We start from the raw sequence: 26706 nt of genomic DNA, 5'->3' as shown, positions 1-26706 counted from the left end.
CTGCTGCAGTATATCAGTACTGATATATGAAAGACAAGGTAAAGCCCGCAAGACACTTACACACATTCAAGTGAACTACGCTTGAATGCAGTGGACCGCACCTCTGAATTTAGCAGTGCATAACGTAGTGATCTCCACATTTGGGTACCCTGGTCAACCTTCACCTAATCCAGAAGTCTATATCAAGCTGAGAACACAGGGCCCAATTGAGAAGAGCATTTAAGCCTGTGCTTAACCTCCAGTGAGTGTTTATAATTAATGAAATGAAATGAATATCACTTCAACGCGTGCTTTAAAGCTCTGTTGAACTAGGGGCCACATGAAGGGCTGGATATCGGCCACACTTGGCAATTGCTACTATGTAAATTGTGACAGCTTCAGTTCCTCCTCATTTGGTGGAGCTGAATGTATTGTTTGCACAGTATGCCCTGCTTCACTATATCAAACTAAGTCTGTGCTTCAATTTCTGCATAAGTATTTTGCAAAAAACAAATTAACCCAAGTCTGAATTTGGAAATAAAGAAAGGAAACAAAAGCAGAGGTCTAGCCACATCGCTTCAGTTCAGCAATAGCTTCTACTGAACAAAGTGATAAACTACTAGAGCTAAAATATATTGATGGTGGATAGGAATTCAAAGATGCTCTTTTAAAAAACAATGCCCCCCTTCCCCTCTCCCCTAAAAAGACTGTTTGCCAAACCTTATTTTTGTGAAAAGTAAATCTGTAATTACCAGACTGCTGGAATGAGAGATCCTGTTTCACATCAAGCTCAGCAATGAATCCCCCCCTGATTCTCCACTCACTTCTAAAAGAAAAGCCTATCAACTTTAGTATGATGATTCCCAATTTATTCAATATGAGCAGAGAATCAGGCATATAAAGCATCATACTTTGCTTGTATCTTCTTTTTGATCCCCTACAAAATCATTTAGCTGATAAGAGAGACTGCATCAGCTTGGAGGCAACCAAGATCTCTTTATTAGGAAGGTTCTCTCTGCATTCGCAAGTCTCTTCAGGCAGAATTTCTTCTGTTAAACTTTCTGCTTTGATGTTGAAACTCTCCCTTTAGCAAAGGATCAGTGAATGCAGGGAGACAAGGACTAAAGTGAAGTAAGGTGTTTCCTTACCAATATGCGTATCTTTGTCATGAGAACAAAATAAGATAGCACCAAATTACCCAAGAACAAAAAAAATGGAAAGGCATTTGAAATCTGCAAGCCAGAGAAGGGAGCACTAATATAGTGCATGAACTGCTGCTCAGCATGACAGAGAATTAACACATCTTTTGAATTAAGAGGCCAATCATAAGGATAATGAGATCTAGTTTAATCTAAGCTGACATGTTTTATGTATACAAATAAATGGAAGACCTGGCACAGGCCATATTAAATCAGACTAAGCCTGTGTTGCCTTTGAAAGCCTGTTTTGCACAGCTAAGCAAATGGAGGAGGAAAAACAACAGTTAAATCACCCTTTGTAACGGTGTTGCTGAATGCATAAACAGAATATTTCATTTCCCCTTGCTACACAAGAAAAATTAACAAGGAATGAATATTTATGAGGGGCAAGTTGCATTTTTTGTTAATGGATATCAGACGAGCAACAAACCACATTAACTTTGTTGTTAGTGCATGGAAAGGTGATATAGTGCTGTACTTGGTATGTTGTTAGGAAGAAAAAAAAAAAACAAAGAAAAACAAAGCAAAGAAAACCCCAGAAAACGGAATTGTTTAAAATGAATACTAAGATAATCAAGTAGGACCTTGTACAAGATATTACGAGCTGGTATAATATAATAGAAATAACACATGGATTGTGGCACATACCCACTTCCACAGACACAGCCAGTACAATTAAGTTCATTTAGGCAGCCCTGTGAATGCTGTATTCCTCAGTCATAGTCTTATTGTATTGGGAAGCAATCAATGTGACGTGCTCAGTCATCCCAAGGACTCACTAGTTCTAGACAGGCTAGAAAATAGCAGCATACCACACCTATGAAAAATGTTTTTCACCTTAGCCATCCTCAAAACCAGACAGTAAAGATTAATAGCAGGGAAAAGAAAAAAGATTGTATTTTCAAAAGGCTTTAAGCTTCTTTGTCTCATCCAGCACTTACCCATGACTATAAGCAACCTTAATCTGCTAAATATTCTGAAAAGAGTTTGTAGAAACTTAAGGCACATTGGCCCTTTTGAAAATGTCACCACATGAAAGAAAACAAACAACTGCTAAGTCAGATATGACTTTTCTGAGGAAAACAAAAAGTAATATATTTTATAATACTGATATGTAGATATGGAAGTTGTTAAGAGTAAAAAGTATTGCATTATAAATAGCAGTTTATAAAGTTTGTAGGCCAGTTTAATATATTATTGCTAGCATATTATACCCCTTTATAAATCTATACAGATCATGGTCTATATCAAGTTTTGCAAAGATATAATGCTTGGAGATGAGCAAAACATTTTATTCATGATGTACAAGCACACAGAGTTTACTTGCTCCATGAAAAAACAAACTGTAAACTCTTGTTTTAACTTTAAATAACAAGATGGTGTTTTGAATTGACAGGAGAAGCAGATCTGATTAATAAGCAAATATTCTTTTGAATCACATATTTATTATAGTTGAACCAAACTTCGCAATTTTATCCAATCCAAGACTGTTCTGTGTCAACACTTGGGGGATTATGAACTTTAGCTACTGTGATAGAAACATGCTTGCTTCTGCTGGACTGCTGTCAAAACTGTAACCTTTGGAAAGGGAAGCGGACAGATAACAAGAAAGGATGACACCTAGAACTGCCACAGACAGATTAGCTACAGTTCACCTGTTAGAGATAAGTCACATACTCACAAATACCTGTCTGACAAAGTATGATCTTGCTAATATTTGGGGTAAATTGTGGAGGTTCTTTTCTTTGCTAAACTAGTAAGGAGGGAAGACTTGCTCGTTGAATGATGCCATCATTTAATTTATTGTTTTTAAATCTGTTTTATGTGTAAATTATGACCTGAAGAGTAAAGGAATACGGTACCTTTGTGACAGAGGCAGGTTGGAACTCAAGTGTTAAGAGATTACAACATAGCAGAATTAAACGTAACTACAAATTCACTTGCATCTACTCAACTGTCTAATCTAACCTTAACTCCTTTTAAAATATCATTTTTGCTCAGAAGTGCAACCAACTGCTCAGATGAGTTGCTCCCCCTGCAAAGAACTGCCTCCTACACTTCCAGAATGCCTCAAATTACAGTTATTTTCCTGCATGCATAAATACTTAAAAAGACTCTAGCAAAGTTGACATGAGTGAAGAACATTCACAGAACCCATCCTAATATTCTAGCTAGCCTGCCTATCAATCCCTCTGTTAGGAATGAGATCATCTACTCATCTCAAAAATAGCCTATCTGAAGCAAGAAATGCATTGATGAATTAAAACTCAGTACTTACAAAGAATGGGATAAGACCAGCAGCTTTGTCTTCCTCCAAAACTTTCTTTAGAGCTGAACCACAAACAGTAAATTTTTCATCTGAAGGAACATTTTTTATCTTCACACCACCAATTAACGCAGCCCTTTCCACAGATGAATGGGCCTGCAAGGAAGCAGATAAGTTTTAAGACAGACACCTTTTACTGGAATGTAAGAAGTTCATTTGAATTTGAAAAAAAGAATAATTTCATTCAAATAAAGCAACATCTGAGATCCTGGGGCTGTTGCTGGTATGTAACAAACATTATAAAGCTCTCTCTATCTCTCTCATACTCATTCACACTCACATCCCCACCCCCAATAGCTTTCCTGAAACCATTGCTAACGTCCAATTCAGACAAGAGTTCAATTAACCTTAATGAGAGCTTTAATTAACATGCTCTCAGAATTAGGTAGGATTGATTAAGAACTTCAGGATTTGGCTCCAAATCAACCAAAAAACCCACAGACAATCAGCTTGCCTGATAATAATTTAGTTGCTCAAGAGAATATTTTTACAGTGTGCAGGTTTGCTGAACCATAAAAAAGTGCATGTCATGGTATAGTATACATTGAAATATTTTCTTACATTACTATTTTGTTTTAGATTACCTACTGAATAAACTGCTGTCCAATTATTCATTCATTTTTTTAGGGAATTAATAATGCAGTCTCAATAAGTTATTTTACTTATAAGCTCTTTTATTTGGATACCCCTTAGATAATTTTTTAGAACATAAAGAATATTTCAGTACTGAAAAATAAAGATATTACTGTGGAATTCGTTAATCCTTAACATATCACTAGGAATTCCTCCTCTAAATTAGAGAAGTACAATATAATAGTAATTCTGTTCATAATAAAAGGTCAGTTTAGCCACAAAATACTCTCTTTTGCAGCATGACTAAACCAAAAAAAAATTTTTACCTTTCACCTTATAAGATTTCTTTAATCACCATTAATTTGAAAGAAGAAAATTCCCCACCTCTTCATATCCTGACTATTCTCACTTATAATCTCCATGCCATCCTTGTTGGTTCTTGCCAGTGCCTACAAGAGTACTTATTAATTATATTATAATTTAGCATATAATCATTGAAAAGATTAATCTAAACAAGAGGTTCAACAAGACCAGATGAAGAAGTTTCTGCCTTTCAACTTCATATATCCCTGAAATGACTCTTCTTAAAAGCAGATTTACTATTAACTTGTATCTCAGTAGTGCCTCTTCTCAAAGTACCTTGGTAAACCAATTAAACACCAACTTGAGAAAGCTGGAAGTCAAGTTGTGAAATATAACTGCCTTTGAAGTGGAACACAATGTGTTTACCATAGCAGTGCCATACTTTATTCAAGTGTACAATGGAAAGAGCTGTTTTTATAAACAATTTACATGAGGAAAGAATTGTAAATGAGCAAACTACAGTAATACATTGAGATTATTTGCTAGCCAGAACCTAAGAATTGCTTCCCCAAGTCTCACAAAAAAATTTAACAAGACTGTTTCATAACTACAGCCATTCATAATCTTAGGGTTAAAACCACAAAGATGCTTTTGCATTACAACAAATCTTTAGTGCCCTGTTGTCTTGTGGAATTCCTAATCACAGAATCACAGAATCGCTGAGGTTGGAAGGGACCTCTGGAGATCATCTAGTCCAACCCCCCTGCTCAAGCAGGGTCACCTAGAGCACATTGCACAGGATTGCATCCAGGCGCGTTTTGAATATCTCCAGAGAAGGAGACTCCACCACCTCTCGGGGCAACCTGTTCCAGTGCTCTGTCACCCTCACAGTGAAAAAGTTTTTCCTCATGTTAAGATGGAAGTGTCTGTGTTTCAGTTTGTGCTCATTGCCTCGCGTCCTGTCGCTCGGCACCACTGAAAAGAGTCTGGTCCCATCCTCTCGACACCCTCCCTTCAGATACTTGTACACGTTGATAAGATCTCCTCTCAGCCTTCTCTTCTCTAGGCTGAACAGGCCAAGCTCTCTCAGCCTTTCCTCATAAGAGAGATGCTCCAGTCCCCTAATCATCTTTGTGGCCCTTCGCTGGACTTGCTCCAGTAGTGCCACATCCCTCTTGTACTGGGGAGCCCAGAACTGGACGCAGTACTCCAGATGTGGCCTCAGCAGGGCTGAGTAGAGGGGGAGGATCACCTCCCTCGACTTGCTGGCAACACTCTTCCTGATGCAGCCCAGGATACCATTAGCCTTCTTGGCCACAAGGGTCCATTGCTGCCTCATGCTTAACTTGGTGTTCACCAGCACTCCCAGGTCCTTCTCCACAGAGCTGCTTTCCAGCAGGTCAACCCCCAACCTGTACTGGTGCATGGGGTCATTCCTCCCTATGTGCAGGACCCTGCTCTTGCCTTTGTTGAACTTCCTGAGGTTCCTCTCCACCCAGCTCTCCAGCCTGTCCGGGTCTCTCTGAATGGCAGCACAGCCATTCAGCAATGTGCCCAGGAACTTCCCACCATCCTGGAAGACAGCAAGGAACTAAACAGAAATCAGTGATATGAACAGGCAGCCGCTTAAGATAGCCAGAGGAAAAGGAAAGAAGGACTGGTGAAGGGAATGGCCTGCATAAATTTCAGAATATCAAACAACTACCCCAACTTCTGTCCTCGTCCCAAACAGTCAGGTCTCTGCTGTCAGGGGTAGCTGGATGCTCCTCTCAGCTCCGAGGTCTCAGGTGCAGTGACCCTTGCAAGAGGAGCCTCAGCCGGGATAGCCCAGGCACTAAAACAGGCAGGGATCCTTTTCAGTTGTCTCCAAACCCTCAAGTAGTCACTGGGGAAAGCCTCATTCCCAATTCTGCTCTCCACTCATTTATACAGAGAGAACAATATCAGTGGGACAAAGATTCTCCTGAAATGCCTAGAAGCTATGGTGATCTCCCAGGGTATGAGAGGTCTGGGTTCAGCTCTCTGCTCCAGGTCTCCCTACTAGCCAGTTTTTACCTGCCTCCTAATCCATTCTTGCACTGTTTTGCTCTGTCAGTGCGTGGTTTTCTCTTCCACAGGATGGCTTAGGCTTGCTTTCTTTCATGGATTACTGTATATGAGTCACACAGGTCCATTCTTAATGCAGAAGGACCAGTGAGCTCAGCAACAATCCTCTTTGAAAGGTCAGCAATATCTTAAGGCGAATCCTTCTGTAAACAGAAAAACCTCTGACCTTCAGCGCGCATGGAAGCCTGTCAGTCCTCATTTCAGGTCAGCCACTTACAGGGGGGAAAAAGGGAAAACAAATAACAGGGCTATGTGCATCACTGGGTCAGAATTAGAGCACTGGGATTAGCAGTCTGCACAACACAGAGCCTAGGCACAAAAAGGACACATTTTTTGTGTCTTTCAAAAACAGTAATCTTTCCTGATACTTTCTTATTGTGACTGTTCTCACTCATATTCTTACCCTACAAGTGTAGTCCCTTTTCCCACCAGCAAAGAACAAGAGTACTTTTAAACTGCTCTCCTTCTTAACATACACTTAGTAGTAAATCAAGGCAAACCTGAAACCTGGCCGGTTTATGCTCCGTAACTAGATATTACTTTGAACTGAACACCAAGTACTAAGAAAGTTCCTACTATCTCATTGACATTTAGATAAGAAAATGTCACAGCTGTCGAGAGAAGCAATGTTGCTTGGCCCTTCAGTAGGATTAGAGTTTTAGAAATATAGGAGCAGCAGAACTCACAGGACTAAAATTTGTTCTCATTAACAGTAAAAGCCTCTCATGGTTCTGGCCTGCTGAGAATTCAGCCCAATTCGGTCCGCTAAATACCACTCACAGTCAGAAATCAAGGATTATGTTTTCTTAGAAGATTTCTCAGCTAGACTGATACATGCATATTTTAGGACCTTTTATTTTAAAAAAATGTTTTAGACTTCTTCAGGTATTATGACCAGTTTGCTTTATATTCCTGCAGTAGGTTTGTGTGTGTGTGCATGCACTCATATGTATGCGTGTATACAAGGGGTGGATATCTGATGAATATTTGTATGTGTGTATGCAGGGGAAAAGTATGTGTGCACACATGGAGACACACGCCCAGGTCTGACAACAGATGATCTAGATTTATTGAACACAGTTGAAATAAACACCTTACTCAAGTATATTTACTTCAAATGGGCTTCTTTGCAGAGAGGAAGCAATACTTACACAACACTGACCTCTGGATATTTATTCTTTGTATTATGGTAGCACACATGACACTCCAGATCAGTTATGCTGTACAAAAAGAATGGAAAAAGCAAAACCAAACAGTCCCTGCTCCAAAGAGTTTATACCTGCGTAGCGGTATGGCTGCAATTAATAAGCATAGACCCCATGCTTCCAAGTCTATGCTTTCGAGAGGTACTCACCTGATCAGAAGCATAGGCCACCAGCCTGCCCATGATTTCTGCTTCTGTTAGCTCAGGCTTTTCTGACTGCACCCGTCTGATAGTTTTTGTTCTTGCAGCAAGCAGTGAAATCAGCGTGGCTTCACTGGCGCTTCCCTGGCGGATAAATCAAAGGAAGGTTCAACAGGAGGTTCCAGAAGAAAATCAGTATTTTCTTCTGTATGATTTTGAGAAGTTGGTAACAGAAACTGCATATGAGAAACTGCACAATCTCATGCTTTTTAAGGATATGTGGGACAACAAGGGAGGAATTCTTATTTAATCTCTGTTTCTTCCTTCCTGTGCCTCTGTTTGTTTGTTCTCTTCAGTTCATGTATCAGCCTTGCAATCAGACCATAAAAACAGACTCACAGACTTAGAAGCATATGAAAAGGCTCTCCAGAGTCAGACACCAATCACTTCTTCACCAGGAACAACTGTGGAGTAACTGTTGATTTATGTTACTCTAGATTTCCACTCATTTAACTTCAATCAGAATCTGACTCTCAACTTTCAGGCAACATCTGTAATTATAAAGCTTATTTAATCTTTAGCGTTACCCTGGACAAAAGTCAATTATTATGGCCAGAAGAGAAAAGCACTGAGAAAACATAAAAGCTATGATTCAAAATAGCTGACTACTTTTCCAAGTACTAGTTACCCACCTTCTCTTCATCCAAAATACACAGATAAAAGGAGCAGTCACACAGTATTTTTTAAATTGCAGTTTGACTCACAAAATATATGAGTTTTAATTGTGTCTTGGATATTCTGCGACTATAAAGAGGGGAATTTTTTATATCTATTGATCTGTAAATTTCACAAGAGAATACATGTTTCCACAATTTTTTTTAGTATGTTTTTCAGAGGAAGGAGCACAGGCAGATGAAACACGCTGTAAACTCATCTTTTAAATTGTAAGTAACAGTTTGTAAACAAATGTTCAGAAATTTCAATGTTCTTGGGTGTCCATAGGCAAGAAATAGATTTTAGGGACTTTTAAGGCTGAGCAATTGTCATGTGAATCTTCCCCAGCCAACTAGGTAACACAGCAATGAATACTGTTGCTTACACTAATAAACAGGTCGCCAAAATATCCCCAGCATCAAGCTAATTTTGCAGTGATTTTTCTTATTCTGCACCAGAATTCTAGTCTCACCCTACAGAAGACCAGCGCACTTACTATTAACAACAAATATTTAAATATTTAAGAAGTCTATTTCTTTCCTGGAGATGGGCCTGATCCTACAGGTTTCATACATTCTTGCTCATGTGAACTCAGATTTTCTTCTAATGAACACTGAAGTTTGCTGAGCTATTCATCTAAGACAGAGCTGCCTTCTAGACATGTCAGTATCTCAAGAGTGAGTAAGCCCATTCCAGCTGAAATTCAACAGCCTCATGAATGGATTAAGTAGGAGAAAGAACAGTCCCTAAACATTTACTAAATGCACTGCCACAGTGAAGATATTTCATCTGCCTTTCCATGGGTGTGAGATTTGAGGAATGTAGACCCCAGGGTCAGAAGCAGAGCAAAAAGATGAGCAGGAGATAGTTTCGTGCACTCCTGGCTGCCACTGAACACATCATTATGGTAACTGAGGGAAATATTACAGATACAGAATAGCAGAGGAAGACAAATATCCCTCTTGGGTCAAGTAAGGTAGCACTTATATGTGGAGGCAAAGGGTGAAGGAAATTCTGTCCATTAATTACAGAAATTGTAACATAGAAAGGTCCCCATTTAATGTCACACTGCCTATGGTCTATAGCCAGATACTCAGAATACTCATCAGAGTATCTGAACACCTAGATATCATACATATAGTAATTCTCAAAACTCATGACATAAGAGTGTGGGCACACTATTATCTTCATCTTACACATGAAGAACTTACAAAATGTGATTCATCTTACTTTAGAAAAAGCTAAATTTCTAAAAAGCTAAATATCTGAGATAAAGTAATTGCTTAGGGTCCCTCAGTATTCAGTGTAGAGAGGTAAACATATGCAGAAAGCAGTAATTCCATCTATATAGGCAAGTATCCTCAGCTGAGATAAATAGCTCCTCTAAAAGTGCCTACTTGTATGTTCAACTTCTAGCTGACAAAATGTGAGATGAATCCAATCCAGTGCAAGTTTCCTGAAAAGAAACTTCTGTCACCAGGTCTTTTGTTAGCAAAACTATTTCTAACAGGCTCAGCACAATGATATCTTAGTAACGGTGAAAAATGCTTCCACTTCTGGACAGTCTAGTGAGCTAGAATATGATGATTTGGCTCCTTGGTGTCTAGTTATTTGAAGAAATCAAGCAGGTGTGAAGAATGTTTTATAGGCAAGAACAACATCTATTTTCTGAGAAGCTTTTTTCTTTTTTTTACAGAACAGTATATAACCTTCTAAAGAATCTTCATAATCAGACAACCTACATAATGGGCATATGCCATCAGACAATGTTGCCTGAAATGCAATTTCCAGCAATTCAGTAGATGACAATACTTTTCATTTTTGTAAACCACTGCCACTTGTTGTGGTGTCCATACAGTATTTTCAGATAAGTTGCGTATCTGCATAACAAAGTTGTGCAACATAAAACCTGTGTGAAAGACCTAGGTCTATCTCATATTGGACAAGACACTCAAAACAACTTTTCTAAACCTGGGTTCTTCATACTAAGGTTGGCTCAGTTGTAAAACTGCTGGTGTCTTTCCAGGACATGTAAGGAGTATGGACATTAAATAAATATGCATACACATATATGGCTGTAGGAAATTTTAAAAGTTAAGGCATTAATTTGATATCTGGAAAATTAAGTCCCCACTATGCTGGAGACTGCCAGGATGAGCCTAGGAAAATTACTTAGTCACAACAATAGGGTCAGTCTCCTGATGAGTGTCACAAAATATCCTGCCATCCTGGCTGTTGGTCATCCAGACTGATGCCTAGTCAGCATATACAACAGCTCTTGTATTGGTTTCCTTGCATGGAAGCAAGGATGAACAGGAAAGGGCTTCCTGTTCAGCTGAATCTTGCCCGATATTGAGTTGGGACATGGCCTTAGGATGCCTGAACCCAACAACTAGGAAATGCATTTGGATGTTGCAGTATAGACGTAGGCTCTTGTTCACCTTGTCTCAGTTTCCATTAGTCACCTTTTTTATACTAAAGCTGACAGTGTTTGCAGAACCTGGTTCATAAGGCTATTCTCTTCACTTGGCACCAAAGTCTTGCACTGAATATTTTTGGGGAAAAATGCCTTGGCTCTTGAATTACTCAGCTTACTGACAACAAACATGAATTAGGAGCATGCCTTGCCAGACCAGTGATAAGCTGAGTCTTGTTTTGTTTCACCTGTAAAATACTCTTTTTTTGCAGAGCAAGAAAACCCTTTTAAAATTCAAAGTAGGTGCATTTTTTCAGCAGTTTATCTAGAATGAACAGCAGGATACATATGTGCTATGTTCAGACAAGCTTCAGAAAGAAAGTTGCTTTCTCACTCATTTTTAAAAGATATTTTTTCTCCTCTTGAGTGCTGTACTCTGGATTAAGTGAAGGATGATGATACCTTTCCTTTTACCACAAGCAAACAAAGGTTGCCATGGCAAGCAGGCTCAAGAGGCAGAAGAAATATCAGTGAGAGCTGATGCTCATGTCCACCAGAGCTCTGAACTGAAATTTTCTTTCATCTTTTGCCATTTTCAAGTGTCATCCTGTACACAACAAAGTGCTTCATATTGACATAGACTTTCAAATGTAATTAAGAGCCAATTTTCACAGGCTACATTTTACCCAATACTACAATAATTACTTGGTATTTATCAAGGGAATGACTGGCAGTTTCACACATTCATGCTGTCTTTGCCTCACCCTCTCTTACGTGTATCATTATTGTTTCAAGAACAAGATGTGAAGATTTACAGCACAAATGGCTTCATCATAAGCAGGAGCACAGAGCACACTTTCGATTCTTGAAACTGACTGGTATCTGATGAAAATTATGGGCAATCCAGTGTTGTCAGTCTGGAAGGGCAATATTTCCTGCTGATAATCATCAGGCATAATTGCTTGCTTTCATTGGGATAAAATAAATACTGCTGAGACACATGACGAAAGCTTGATTTCTTGAACACAAAAACCCCAGACTCATTGTAATGAAAAAGGTCATAACAGAGCAAGCAGGATGAGTAAGGAGTTACTCTGGATACACACTGGTGTAAGTGGAGCAAAAGTTTGCACTAGGTCATGAGAGCAGTTAGGTTAAATTCATACTTGCCTGGGAAAATGTAGGGCAAAATTCATTGGAATATGCTGTAGACATTTGTAGTAGAGATCAGTGAAAGAAGCCCCCACTTTTAGCATGTAATTCAAGTCCATTTAGAGGTCTACTTTAGGATAAAATGTATTGTGCCCTGGTCTCCAACAAATACACTCCAGAGATTATCAAAGGAGCACAGATCAATTATTTAAAATTTAGTCTTCATCACTGTAGGGATCTGTTTTAATTAGATAAATAGTTGTGACCAGACTCCAGTGCATTTGCAGAAAGACCATACACCACTAGAGCCACACCTAACACACAATATAGCTTTATTATGTTTGCGGGTTTGTCCACTGACAATGTATTCATTACTGTATGAATTTTGCTCTCTTCAGAAATTGCAAGCTTTCATTAAGCAGTCAACTTTCCAACAGCTTGGGAACTTTTTTCTGTTTTGGATACTGGAGTTTAGTCTGCACTTTGTATTATCTAAATCCTTCAGGTTCTAATTTTAAGCAGCTTCATTTTATCATAACATGCCAACGTTTTGTTTTGCTATAGAAGAAAAACTTCTTAAAATTATGTCAGCTTCTTTAACAAAGATTGACAGAATTTCTGCTGCATTCTATTTTTCCTACTTAGGTAGATTCTCAGCTATTTTGTTATTCATTGCTTGATCTCTGACACTTTTTCTTCCCTGAAAAAAGGAGGGTTGTTTTGTAAACTGACTGAAGCAAATACTTGAACATGTCTAAAGTGAACTTCACAGAAGCCTTTCTAATCCCTTTTTATGGTGCTCTGCAGTCACTACTCAAAATCCTCAGATAATTTCTATTTGAGAAGTTATGTTCTATTTTCAGCCATGCAACATTGCTGAAGAGTGCTGATAAGCTTCTCTGTGTTCACTTCACTCGATCAACAAATTAGAGTTTTCATCCTACTGGATTCTTTAACATTATGGTTTGAATGTTAAACCCAAAATTGGGCTGTAAAGTTTGACTACTAACAAATTTTTCACAGAGAAGAGAGTTTGAGAGTCAAACTCTATTCTGGAAAAAAAAGCATTACATTCATTAGTGGTGGTATCCACCTATGGATATTCTTATAGCACATCAGTTTTTCTGAAAATCTGAAAGAAACTCAGACTGCAGGAAAAATATATCTTCCCTTTATTAGTGTTTTGGTAAGAAGCTTTTGCCAAATCACAACCACAAATTCACCACATATTCTGTTTTCATGTCCTGTCTTACCTGAATGACTCCTCCACCTTGTCCATCCTTCCCAGCTAAAAACTCTTCAGGCAAATTAATCATCTTCCCTAGCCAATCCAGCACAACAGTCTCCAGCTCCGTGCAAGCTGGACTTGCAGCCTGTGTTGAAAAATAAAACAAAGGGAATGACCTCACTAGACCATGAGAAGGGACAGGACCCACCAGAGCAAGGGTGTCTCCCTCTCTGTCTTTGGCTATGGAGATAGAGGCTAGCTTGCTAACTTCACCAGCTAAATTAGGGACGTGAAGATCATTTTGTGCGTGGTATTCCTAATACATGTTAAAAAATTGCCACACAGGACCTCACATAGAACCATGACTGTCAAATGTCAAACCTAGGATTTGCACCTTGCATATTTTTTCCACATCAAGTAGCAATTTCTTTTGAGAAGAGCTCATCTGAAATGAACGGGTTTTTTTTCAATACAATTTTCCATTAATGCAGATGATAAGAGAAATCATAACACCAGGTGATAGGCAACAGTCATATTATTTAATGAGTTATCAGTAAGCTTGCACTCACTTCTTAGGATTATTATGGGTCCAGAAATGCAAGTGCATAGGTACTGTCACTACTAATTCTAAATGCTGGCAATTTTTCAAGGACAAAACTTCTAAGAGGAAATAGGCTTTTATTACTGGAGATGTTCAGGGCTTCTATGTGAAAACAATTATACAGGTAAATTTACCTATAATAGTCTTGTGACTTCAGTGCTATTAATCAATAATTTATTTGAAGAATGTTACTGAAATGCGTAAAACCTTGGAAGGTGAAGCATCATTACCACACAGCAGTATATACTACAAATAAACTTACCCAGGAGAAGCCCACACATCCTATTCCACCACACAACATATCTGCAAGAAGAGCTGGGAAGGAACTGGCTGCAGGGAAGTAGGCAAAAAAGTATGGACTGTGCCAGTGAGTAACCTGTATTAGGGGAAAAATAGTCATTTTAAACTACTACAGGAAACAAACTGTCATGAAATCATGAAAGAATTTGAGGTTGGTGACCTGGAGTCAACAGTTCTCCACAACACAGCTGTAACATAGGCTCCCATTTTTTAGAGAAGTCTACCTTGTTTTTTTCTCAATTTTTTATCTCCCTTCTTCCCAAATTAGAACGAAAAAGCTAAACTGAATTTAGTTCTTACAACCCCACCTCCCAACACCCCTAGAAATTGGAGTTCTCCATTTGTCTGCCTAGAGGACAGGAATTGCAAGGGCAGTGGCAGTGTGTGTTTCAGTGCAGGACACTGAGCTTGCGCCTCTGCTTTCAGGGACTCTCCATGTTATTTTGTTCTTTGATCTCTGTCATGGGACTGAATTATCAAGGGTGCCTTAGTGAGCAGAAGTCTAAATGCTTCCTCTATCCTCTGCATAGCACTCTCTTGCCCACATTCCAGAGTTATTTGTTTAAATTCCAACACCAATTTTGGCTAAACAGCCCCTCACCACAAAATGAAACAATCCATTCAATATCCAATACTTTCTGTGGAAAATTACACTATTCTCTCCTATAACAAATTGTAATTTATGTACAATTCAAATTTGTACGTACTATTATGAGAGAACGCAACAATAACTGCACAAAAACTAGTGTATTAGCTTGCAGCAACAATATTAAGAATCATCTTGTGCAACCTCTATGCAATTTTTAAGAATCTGTGAGATACTTGATAATGCTCCACAATTTGAATCTACTAAAATCTGGAAACAGGTAATGTACTGCCTGTGATAAGGCTTCTGGTTCTGTAGCTAACTCAAAGATCTCTGTATTGCACTACTCCGCATGCTGCAAATACCCCTTTATATTTCCTCTTCTAACCTTTTTCATGCCAGCATTCAGCTCTTTCTTAAGGAATATGCTCCATGATAAGGGAAGTCTCTCTTAACTCTTGCATACATAATGAATTAGATACAACTTTCTCTGCTGCAGTATAATCTTTCGGATGCCCCATCTCTTTCAAATCAAACCAGCTCCAGCCCAACACAATTTTCCAGTCTCTAAGCCAGCCCTGTCCATGATATACTCAAGATTTCACTCTTACTGGTCACTGGGTGCAAACTTTCTCAAACAAGGTATCCAAAGGCAAACCACTGCGGACATTTTTGGCTTCTTTCTTATATATGGTCAGGATCTCTCTCTTTACTGCAATGATCTTTTTTAGAGCACCTGTGGCAAAGACTTTATTTCTGATTTGCCATGTGAAAGCAAAGAGTATTGTCTTGTGACATCTCTTAGCCTTTTAATAATTTCTTTCCTTCCTTCTTTCTTTTCGCCCCCCATTCTCTGCTTCTTTAGGATTTCTGAGTAGGTTTGAGTTGTCTTTGGGATCAAGATGACCCAATAGTGGAAGCATTTTGCTAAAAGACAAAGATCACTATGCCAAAGGAGTCACCTAAATATGGAAATAAATATGGAAAACATCTGCATTGACTCCTAATACCATCTCTGTTGGAAATTACTTTTTATTAAGTAAAATATGACTGTGATAAAATATTCCAGAATCAAGTTATCTAAAAAAAAATCTTAAATACATGCTTTTAGCCCAGGCAGAGATAGCTTGTATTTTAGTAAGAAACAGGAAGAGCATCAGCTATGAGTTTTAAAGATATTAGACAGACACAAAAGTGTATTTTTCTGTGTCATCTTTCACCAAACAGAAAAAAATAGGGTGGGATGTAGATCTTCACAGGAAAACACTAAACAGCTAAAAAAAATCCAACAACCAGCAGTCCCTGATAGGACCCACATGCACAGAGTTTCACTGACATCCATAATCAGCCAGGGCTACCGTTGTTCATCTCCCCAGCTACAATCCTCTGTGATCTGTCAGACTTGTGACATTCATCTTGGGCTAATCAAGTTAAACAGCCTACTTGCTGGGAGCCATTTGTTTGATGAAACACAGCAGACTCTAGTTGCACCACTCACACAAAGCAGAAAAAGGCCAAAAGCCCCAGGGCAAGTGCAGCTGGTTCTTCTCTCCTCCTGCCTCCCCTTCCCCCTTCTCTTAATGCAGCTGTAAAACTCGTTTCTTTTGCCATACTGGAACAGACACGCATATGCAAATATTTCAAAGAGCATGACATTGATGATGCTTGTTTATTCAGCCCTCTGCTGATAAACGATGATAGACAAGTGTCTTGGGTTCAAGAATTCCCACTCTAATGCCTCTCAGAGACATTTTATTTCCCAGATTTCATCTAAGGATGCCCTTCTTTCTGTGACTTGCTTAGTCTGAAAAAGGGTCTTCCTTTGCCACAGATTGGGGATAGGTATTTCAGCTGAAAGTCTATAGCTTAATGCCAATGTGAGATGGCAAATTAGCCTCTTCAATACTGCTGCTTACAACCACAACTGAACACAACCATTTCTGTCTCTAGAAAAGGAGATGTATTTCCAGAGAGCAAAGCAAGTTTGAGAGACAAAGGTGACTGCCACTAATATTTTTGTATCCAGATCCCAGACTCACTGCTGTGGTGATCAGAGTTCAGCAGTTGTTCCCTCAGTCCCTGTGCTAATACTAGGAACTTAGAACCATTATGGTCATTATCATATAGCAGACCACCCTTTGAAGGTCTATATCCAATTTCACATGAAGTCTCCATAAATAAGTTTTACCACTATGAACTCATGAATGCTTGTTTTCCTGTTAGGTAAAAGACAGAATGCAATGGATACTGCATTATTGCTTGAGACAATTAATTGATCCTTGCTCTTCTAAATTTGTTGAAGGAAAAGCATTTTCACTTTTTAAGCCATCAAATAAGTAGCAAATATCTGAACACAGCCACCACAGTATATAAGTCAATATGAAGGAAAAAAGAATCACTTATGGGACACTACCAGCTCTGGCTAACTGAGGTGGTGTGACCTCCTTCATGTTATTTATTCTCTTTGAAGAAGCCCAGTTCCTCATTTATAAAATGGAGATAAGACTTTCCCCTGTGAAACACTGAAAGAGCACAATAGCAGAAAACTACTAGGTGCTACCTATAGTTGTTAATATTGTCAGGAAAAGTTTGAAAGTTAATATTGTCAGGTGAAGAGGATTAAGGGAAAATATAACAGGGGACAGACTGTCTCTATAGCGAATTTTAACAGTCCCTAAAATCAATTGCAAATAGTTTTAAAGGTCTCTAAAACAAACGTGAACAAGTCTTTCTATGCTAAGACAGTTCTTCCAATACCTCCTGTTTCTGCGGGTTTGCACAGTACCATCATTTTCACACTTCAGTTTCAATGAGCACAGCTCACAGAGGCAGCCAACAGATGCAGCAGCTAGTGCAGCACTATGCACAGAAGGGTGCACAGAAGAGGACCAGAAACTCTGCTAAGGATGGTGTACATGGCTTCTGCAGTGGCAGTGATGTGCTGCATGTCCCCAGCATCAACTGAAGCAACTATCCCTGGCACATCAGAGGCCTTGATCCACACCAAGCTCCCAAGGGAGAAGGCAGCTCTGCAGGTCTGGGGCCACAGGGGTGCCTGGGGCCTCTTGCCAAGGCTGTAGCAAGGAAGACAGTCTCCTAGCCTGCAGGAGGTGTGTGCTGGTGGAGGGTCTGTGTCACCATGAAAAGGAGCTGCAAGAGTTGAGCAGATTGTACAGCATCGGAGATGACAAAAAGGAGACTGACTGGATCTTCAGTGAGACACGATATAAGCTATTATCTCAGATACAAGAGCCTAAACCCCCAAAGGTACCAAAGGAGGGACAGGCAGAGACTGTGCTTATCAGTTGGGAAATGGAGACTCCCAAGACAGCGAAGGCTGGAGGCTTGTGACTGCTGACATAAGGAGGATGACTCCTGCTCCACTGCAGATTTGCACCTACAGAATAGATGCAATGCCCTGGTTGCAGATGGGCTGGGAGCTGTGTCCAACGAAGCGCCTGAGCCAGCTGAGCCTGAGTCATGCAGCATGGGTGACTTTAACCACCCTGGTATCTGCTGCAGGGACAACACAGCAGGGCACGAGCAATCCAGGAGGCTTCTGGAGTGCACTGATGACAACTTCCTAACACTGGTGATCACAGATCCGACAAGGGGAGATAGTCTGCTGGACCTGATGCTTATAAACAAGGAAAAACTGGTTGGAGATATGAAGGTCAGAGGCAGCCTTGGCTGCAGTGACCATGAGATAGTGGAGTTCAGAATCCTGCAAGGAGGCAGCTAGACACAAAGCAGGATCAAAACCCTTGTCTTCAGGAGAGCAGACTTTGGCCTGTTCAGGGCTTTGCTTGGAAGGAACCCATGGGATAATGTCCTGGAGAGAAGAAGGGTTCAGGGGAGTGGTTGATTTTCAAGGATCACCTCCTCAAAGCTCAAGAATCATCCATCCCCACCAGCAGGAATTTGAGCAAGAGTGGCAGGAGTCCTGCATGGATGAACAGGGAGCTTCTGACAAAACCCAAAAGTTAAAAGGAAGCATTCAGGAGAAGGAAGGAGGGTCAGGTGACCTAGGAGAGGAGGACTATAGAAACACTGTCTGAGGATGCAAGGATGCGGTTAGGAAAGCCAAAGCCCATCTGAAGTAGAATCTGGCAAGGCATGTGAAGAGCAATAAGAAAGGCTTCAACAAGTTTATAGCAGCAGCAAAAGGAAATGGGAAAACGTGGGCCTACTGATGAATGGGGTAACAGACTTGGTGACAAAGGACATAGAAAAGGCCAAGGTGCTCAATGTCTTTTTCACCTAGGTAAGATTTGCCTTCAGGAGTCCCAGACTCCTGAGACTTGTGGGGAAGTCTGGAGCAAGGAAGGCTTACCCTGGAGGAGGATCAGGTTAAGGAACATTTAAAGAAACTGGACATACACAAGTCAATGGAACCTGATGGGATGCATTGCCAAGCACTGGGGGAGTTGGCTGATGTCACCATGAAGCCACTTTCAAGCATCTTTGGTAGGTCATGACAATCAGGGCAGGTTTTCAAGGACTGGAAAAGACCAAATGTCACTCCTATCTTCAAGGACAAGAAGGAAGATTGGGGAACTGCAGGCCATTCAGCCTCACTTTGATCCCAGGGAAGATGATGAAGCCGGAAGCCATTTCCAAACATTAAAGACAAGAAGGTGACTGGGCGTAGTCAGCATGGATTTATGAAGGGCAAATCATGTCTGCCCAACCTGATAGCCTTCTACACCATGCTGACTGGCTTGGTGGACAAGGGGAGAGCACTGGATATTGTTTATTTTGTCTTTACTAGTAGGGCCTGGAGAGCATCTCCCTTCTAGGAGTTTAGTTGGATAAACTAAAGATTTTAACTGGCTGAGTCCAAAGTCAGCTCTATTTCTGAGAAGAGCTGTTGTGAAGAAAGCTAGAAGTGAGGGCCTACTCTTCCTTTCCCTTGGAAACGGATTTTAAGCTGAGACTTTACTACTGGCCCCTGCCTGTGCTACAGCACAGCTATGCAGCAGCTATGTCTGTATGCAGTCTCCCACCTACACGAGTCTGACCCTGACCTGGTCCCACCGGCTCAGCTTCCCAGCTTGGCCTTGGACCTTCCTTGTCATAACAGACTTACCACTCTGCATCCTGGCTCCTGGTTGATTAGGTCACTGCTTGCACCTGCCCTATTATTGCCCTCTGCTCCCAGCTCGCCTTCCCTTGCAAACCAGATGGCCCTTATGGCTCCCTGAAATTTAGCAAGGCTTTTGACACCGTCCCCTATAACATCCTCATTGGCGCACTGATGAATTACAGACTAGATAAGTGGACAGTGAAGTGGACTGAAAACTGGCTAAACTGCTGGACTCAAAGGGTTGTAATCTGCAGTGCAATGTCCAGCTGAAGGCCAATCACTACTGGTGTACCCATGGGGGCCAATACTGTTTAATCTCTTCATTAATGATCTGTATGATGGGACAGAGCGCACCCTAAGCAAGTTTGCAGACAATATAAAATTGTGAGGAGTGACTGACAAAACATATGGTTGTGCTGCCATTCAGAGGGACAAGCTGCAGAAATGGGCCAATGGGAATCGCAAAGTTCAACAAAGAGAAATGCAAAGTCCTGTACCTTTTTGTAATAACCCCCTGAACCAGTACAGGTTGGTGGCCAGCCAGCTGGAAAGCAGCTCTGCAGAAAAGGACCTGAGAGTCCTGGTGAACAAGCTGACCATGAGCCAGTAATGTATCTTCACAGCAAAGGCAGCCAACAGCATCCTGGGCCTCATCAGGAAAAGTATTGCCAGCAGGTCGAGGGAGGTGATTATTCCCCTCAATTTGGCATTGGTGAGACCACATCTAGAGTGCTGTGTCCAGTTCTGGGCTCTGCAGTACAAGAGTACACGGACATACTGGAGCATGTCCAGCAATGGGCTATGAAGGTGATTAAGGGATTGGAGCATTTGGCACATGAAGAGAGGCTGAGAGAGGCTGGAACTGTTCAGCCTGGAGAAGAGAAGTTTCAGGGAATCTTATCAATGTGTATAAATACTGGCTGGGAAGCTGTAAAGCAGACAGAGCCAGACTCTTCTCAGTGGTATCCAGTGACAGGACAGGAGGCAATGGGCGCAATTTGAAATACAGGAAATTCCCCTTAAACCTAAGAAAAAGGTTTTTTTACTGTGATGGTGGTCAAACACTGGAACAGATTGCCCAGAGAGGTTATGGAGTCTCCATCCTTACAGATATTCAACACCCAACTGCACACTGTCCTGAGCAACCTGCTCTAACTGGCCCTGCTCTGAGCAGGTGGGTGGGACTAGACCAATCTCCAGAGGTCCCTTCCAACCTCAACCATTCTGTAATTCTGTGTTCACACAAGACTTCGGTACTTAGCATAAACAAGGCATAAGGAACAATCAGAGTTGCTACAAGAACTAGGACTTATGTACTCCTCCTTTTTATGTGTCAAAAACACTAATATTTCACACCATAGGAAAGTTTTGGATAGAGCATTTTTTCTTCAGAATGTACTACTTTGTAAAAGTCAGTTTATTTGCAGGGCATGTAAATATCAACAAAAAAATCAATTTATGTAAGAGGGAACATGATGTGTTGATGACATAATCAGAATGCAATGTTTCACTTTTTATTCTTAAGTGACTCATCTTTTTTCTTTTAATTTGGTATTATTTTATTGAATGTTATCAAAACAATGTTCTGACTGGTTCAAAGCAAAGTGGTCTTGTTTTCTGTTCTATTGCACGCACTAAAGAAATGGCTTAGTTTTTTCTCCAGTCAAAAAGAAAAGGCTTTCATAATTAAATATTTTTCAGGGTCGTATTACAATCAGTTGGGTATGAGTATTTGGTATAAACTGTCTTTAAAATGAACTACAGCATACTACAGTGCATGCAATATTAAACACACATGATTATATAGAGGCAAGCAACCTTGGTATCTATGAGCAGCAATGAAAATATTTTCATGTGTTGGCCATAATTCTCTTACTGAATATGCACTGATTTAATTCTGTTCGATTAAAACTTAAGAGATCTTTGAGTAGAGTAGAGAGATTTCCATTGACTTCAGTGGAAGATATGCCTGTGAAAGGACAGCACAGTTGGCTCCAAGGCAAACAAGATAAAAACATATCAAATATCAAATATTTACATTGGTCAATGAAAAGGAATTGGTATTACTGTATACTGACTAAACACATTTGCAGAGCAGTGGTTCCATGTCTTGTCATACGGTGATTGTATCACCTATATCCAGAGAAGCAACCCAAATTGATTATTGCAGAGATCCAAAGGAGAGACTCCTCATTAACATTTACTAATCATCTTCAAACTACTAAGAGACCTTAAGAGACAAGCATGTATTCAAATTTTAAAAAGTAAACCATGAGTGGAAAAATAACAAGAAAGATTCAGAATTGAACCAAATGTCAGATGCTTTGTTTGGCACTGTCTGTTCAGTACTGTTCTATCCAAAGGATATTTAGGTAGTAGTCATTTGCCTTAAAAGGTATTTGACAAAGTCAACATTTGGAAAGTAAGTCAACAGAACAAGTATTGGGAAGAACAATTTCTGGCCAACTCTGTAATAAAAAGAAGTCTCAGGAGAGAAATTTGACATTTAAAGATCAGCCTGAAGAAACATTTTATGTAAGGCAGACTAGTAAAAATCCCATTTTATAAAATATTTACCGTGCTTTGCTAGCAGCAAAAATATCATGTGAAAATGAAAGTTATGAAGCTTTGCCATAGCAAATTTAAGAGGGGAAAGGGGATTATTTCCCAAAGCAAGCCTCACATGAAGCATAAGAATGATTTGATTATTTTTAGCAAGAACAGAAAACATGAATAGTGTGAAGTGTTGGATCATATTTAACTATGGATATACAGTAGACTCATGCCTTCTAAAAGCTAATCAGCACTACAAATAGCACTACTATTTGCAAGGTCTACCTGGACAGCTTCTATCCACACTTTCCTTAAAGCCTTTGAATATCTAAGTACAGTATTTAGTATTACACTACAGATCCATTTTTTAAACTACAGAACCATTTTTCTTACCCCTGGCATAATGATCTTCTCAATGTCTTTAAAGACATCCTCAAAGCTCTCAGGATCCTGGGGTGCACAATCTGGAATGAGGGGCCTCAGATATCCTGGTTCCACATCTGGGAAGACCTGTCTTTTATCTATCTTCTCCAGGTAATCTGCAATATAGTCCACCATCTCTTTCCCTGTCTTGCGGAACTCTGCAGCATCCATGGGTCTGGGAGGTAGAAGTTAGTATCAGAAAAGTCCTAAAAGAAATAGAAGTCACTTCTGAAAGAAAATATCACTAGTTTCAAAAAACTGACCTGTTATTTAGGTGATCTATAGGATGACTCATGTCCTTTTCACAAAAACTAGACTGTGTGCTCTTTTATTTTTGCATATGAAGCCAAAGCCTGCACAGTGTTGCATTCTGCTCCACTCCAGTGTTAGCTGGATGTTGTATAGAGGTAAATCAGTCTGCTAGAGCTTTGACGTCTAGGTAGTGAGGTAGATTAGATTTTAATATAGATAGTCTATATCTTTAGCTCAGAGATTCAGAAATCACAGATGAATCCTTACTGCTACTGGTTTACGCAAGACTGTGACATTGTTCATGCATTATAATGAACTCTCCTGCTTTTAAAAAAGAGATGATGGAAAAAGCATGCTGTGTGTGTCTATGATAATAAGCTGTAATAATCACAGTTATCACAGTGATCCACTATGCTGCCCCAACATTTTATTATAGCTACTTCTTGCCTCTCGTCTTACATCTAGATTTTAGCTTATTTACTCTTTACACTGTAAATCCACATGTTGTGCCTTTTACAACAGAGCCTTATTCCTTACTGAGGTTTCTAACAGAAAACAGCTAGAGGTGATCCGTACTGTATTTTGCAGGAGGATGTGAGGAAGCTCTGCCTAGGGTTATCTCCATTCCCAAGAAACTGGGCTAGAGCTCTAAGTGTGCTATGAGCCAGACAGAAACTGTGTGAGCACGCGCAAGGTGATGTACGGTTAGGCTAGGAAAGCTGAAGTCTGCTTGCAAAGTCGTGTGCAAACATAAACTTACATTGCTAGGCTGCCAGCTCCTGCCAATATGGCCAACTCAACTTTTGTACTATATGTGGCTGTGGGTTTTGACTGCTCAGTGAATACAAGGTTGAGACCCCAGCACCTAAAAAGCTCCCAAGAGTCTATAAACGCTCACACTGATTAAGTGATACTGTTTCTTGGAATCTAGTATGAAAACTGGCAAGTGAAACAAAGATGCTCACTGCTGTTGTAAAGAACAGTTTTACCTAGTTCACAGACCTAAGATTTTCACTTCATAAGGAAATAATTTTATTAAGCACAACCTAAGTATCATGTGGTTAAGAGACAATTTCTTAGACATCAGTGATTTCAGTTGAAGATTTATAGTGGAGGACATCATTTTGAGTGAAAAGAGACCTTTGTGGGATTTATTATATTTGAATTACTACTGTCACATTATAAAAGAAAGACATCATTGACGTCTTTCAGCCCAGACACATCTCTAATGCTACAAACAGAGGATCTGGGGTTTGTGTGGAGCAGCTGTCGCTGCTATGTAAGAAGGCAGGGTGCAGCTGTAGGTCATGAACCACTTGAAAAAGTGGGGATCTGCACAATAGGGACTTCTAGCCCGCCAGGAAATTGCTGTTCTTGTTGCTATTGTGTTAGAGTTATATTACCATCTTTAACCATTATGTAAGTGTTTATTTGGCTCTTTCTGTGCCTTTCTCAGAGGAGAATTAGGACCTTTCTCAGATCTTGCTGCTAGGTTGCCGGAAACACATTGCTAATAGTCAGTATAGTCCTTAGAGGATTCTGGTGGGCAGCTTTGTGTCATCTCCCCTTTGAAAGACTGTGTTTAAGCAAGCTGTTCTGTGTCTCCTCCTCTACAATCAGGATACTTCTATTTTTTCAATACCCCCCCTACAAATCATAAGTGCATTTTCATTTAACACGTCTTTGATCATAGTTCACAATTATAATAGCCTTTCTAAATAAGTCAGCATGAAATGCAGTAATCAATATGTATCTCTGTTGCAGCAATAAAATTACATCCCAACACACAGTTCTTTGGTTTAGACATTTTCACCAGAGGAAAGCTAAATATTGTATTATTTTCTTTTTCAAAAATATCTCCAGCTTAACCCTTCACTTACGTGATCATTACTTGTTTTATGTGCTTCATTCACGAGTTCATTGCTATAGCATGCTCTAAAAAAACTTACACATAATAATCTGGTTTTTGTTTTTTTTTTTTTTAACTCTGGTCTCAGAGATGAACATTACAAAAATAAGAATTTAACTCCTAAGTTCCAAAATAATGGCATTCAAGTTGTTTGTGAGCAAACTGACTCAGATTTGAGGATTTGGTCTTCTAATAACATTGCTGCTCATCACTGATTTACAGTTATTCCTGTGGACTTTCAAACATGGATCAATTCAGCTGAATGTTTCCTTCAATATCTTTGTATCCAAAGACCTGTTAGTATAATGTCAGAACAGATAGAAGTACCGCTCTACTTTCAGTGGTTCTCTAGTTTTACATTATATCGCTCCAAGATAGGACATCATTTAACACAGAAGTTTCTGTGCATCACTTGATCTTTTCCCAAAATATAAATCAAAGGGCTTAAATTAAACAGCATCATGTACAAACTCAAAGCAACTCATAACACACAGATAAAAATAAATGTGCTTTATCACATTACCGCAAGATAGATATTATGTTATACATCTTGTCACTGTTTTTATATTACCTAGATTTTTTTGGATCTGAAATTCCTTTCTATTCCAAATAATATTTGTATCATCTTATTCCTATATAGGATGTTGATATAATTTATTGTCATTTTTATTTTCAGCAATTTGGACACAGTTCCTTTTAGGGTATCACTTTAAGCAAATAAAGTTTGGATCTAAACATCTGATACACATTCTATGATTTGGACCTATCACCACTGAACCGAAATTTGTCAACTCAGTTTGACAAAATATACATTTTAGATAATCACTTTGAAATGCTATTTGTCATTTGCTAACTATGGTTCTTCCCGAGAACTGGAGGACCAGTGGCTCATCCTACTATTGTTTTTTCTGCACTACTTCTCTTGTAACACACTGTTACAATAGCATTCTCACAATTCAGGAAAAGGACTTAAATTACAGGGGAAACCCACTGTTTTGCATGGGACAAGTAATCCATCTAGGAAGCTTAAGCATAAAGAATGAGAGAATGAAACATCCATTTCAAATCTGCCACAAGCTACTGCAGTGTTATAAACTGATTTAAACTAGTATCTAGCAAACTTCAAATGAACTGTTTCAATTCAGTCTGATATACAGAAATACATAATTTGCTTCAACTTCAAGCAAAATTCTTCTTTTCCCCAATGACAATATTGGGAAATTAAAATAAACATCTATCTACCTATCTATCCATCCATGCATCTTCTTTCCTAAAAGGTCTTGGCCGAAAATTCCTTACCTATTGTAATACATGTATCTCTAAGGGAACTGTGAATGTGCAGTATTTACATAGGAACACATTGGTCATTTAAATTTTCCTTTTCATATTTTGTATCTGTCCTTTTGTGAGTGACAAAACCCACGTACACTCTCATCCCTATTTTTACTTTCCTCCTCAACTGTTCATTATAGATTTCATTTCATCTGCTTAAAAGTATTACTTGCTATGGAAGCCACATCTAGTAGACTGAATATCTGACAGTTGTAATGCTTTCCAGTTAATACTCTAAAAATGCCTACTTTAAATCTCTCTACCAGTACAGAATATTTCTCTTCTACCTCTCCACCAGTACCGAATATTTCTCTGCTACCTCT

General features: G+C 39.5%; 1 protein-coding gene across 1 annotated transcript in view; it reads right to left on the bottom strand.

Annotated features, from left to right (window-relative positions):
• DDC (dopa decarboxylase) overlaps positions 1 to 23061 on the bottom strand; it is a 57401-nt gene extending 34340 nt beyond the window's left edge. The window contains exons 1-5 of the mRNA XM_013952767.2: positions 22861 to 23061; positions 14205 to 14318; positions 13367 to 13486; positions 7841 to 7975; positions 3457 to 3600 (exon numbers count right to left, since the gene is read on the bottom strand). Of these exons, the coding sequence (XP_013808221.1) occupies positions 3457 to 3600; positions 7841 to 7975; positions 13367 to 13486; positions 14205 to 14318; positions 22861 to 23061 (714 nt within the window). The remainder of the gene's footprint in view (positions 1 to 3456; positions 3601 to 7840; positions 7976 to 13366; positions 13487 to 14204; positions 14319 to 22860) is intronic.
• Between the last annotated feature and the right edge of the window lie 3645 nt (positions 23062 to 26706).

The sequence above is a fragment of the Apteryx mantelli genome, chromosome 2 (genome assembly GCF_036417845.1).
Source record: "Apteryx mantelli isolate bAptMan1 chromosome 2, bAptMan1.hap1, whole genome shotgun sequence".
Classification (NCBI taxonomy): Eukaryota; Metazoa; Chordata; class Aves; order Apterygiformes; family Apterygidae; genus Apteryx; species Apteryx mantelli.
Note: the sequence above shows the minus strand (reverse complement) of the source record. Positions and strands in the feature narration are given on the sequence as shown.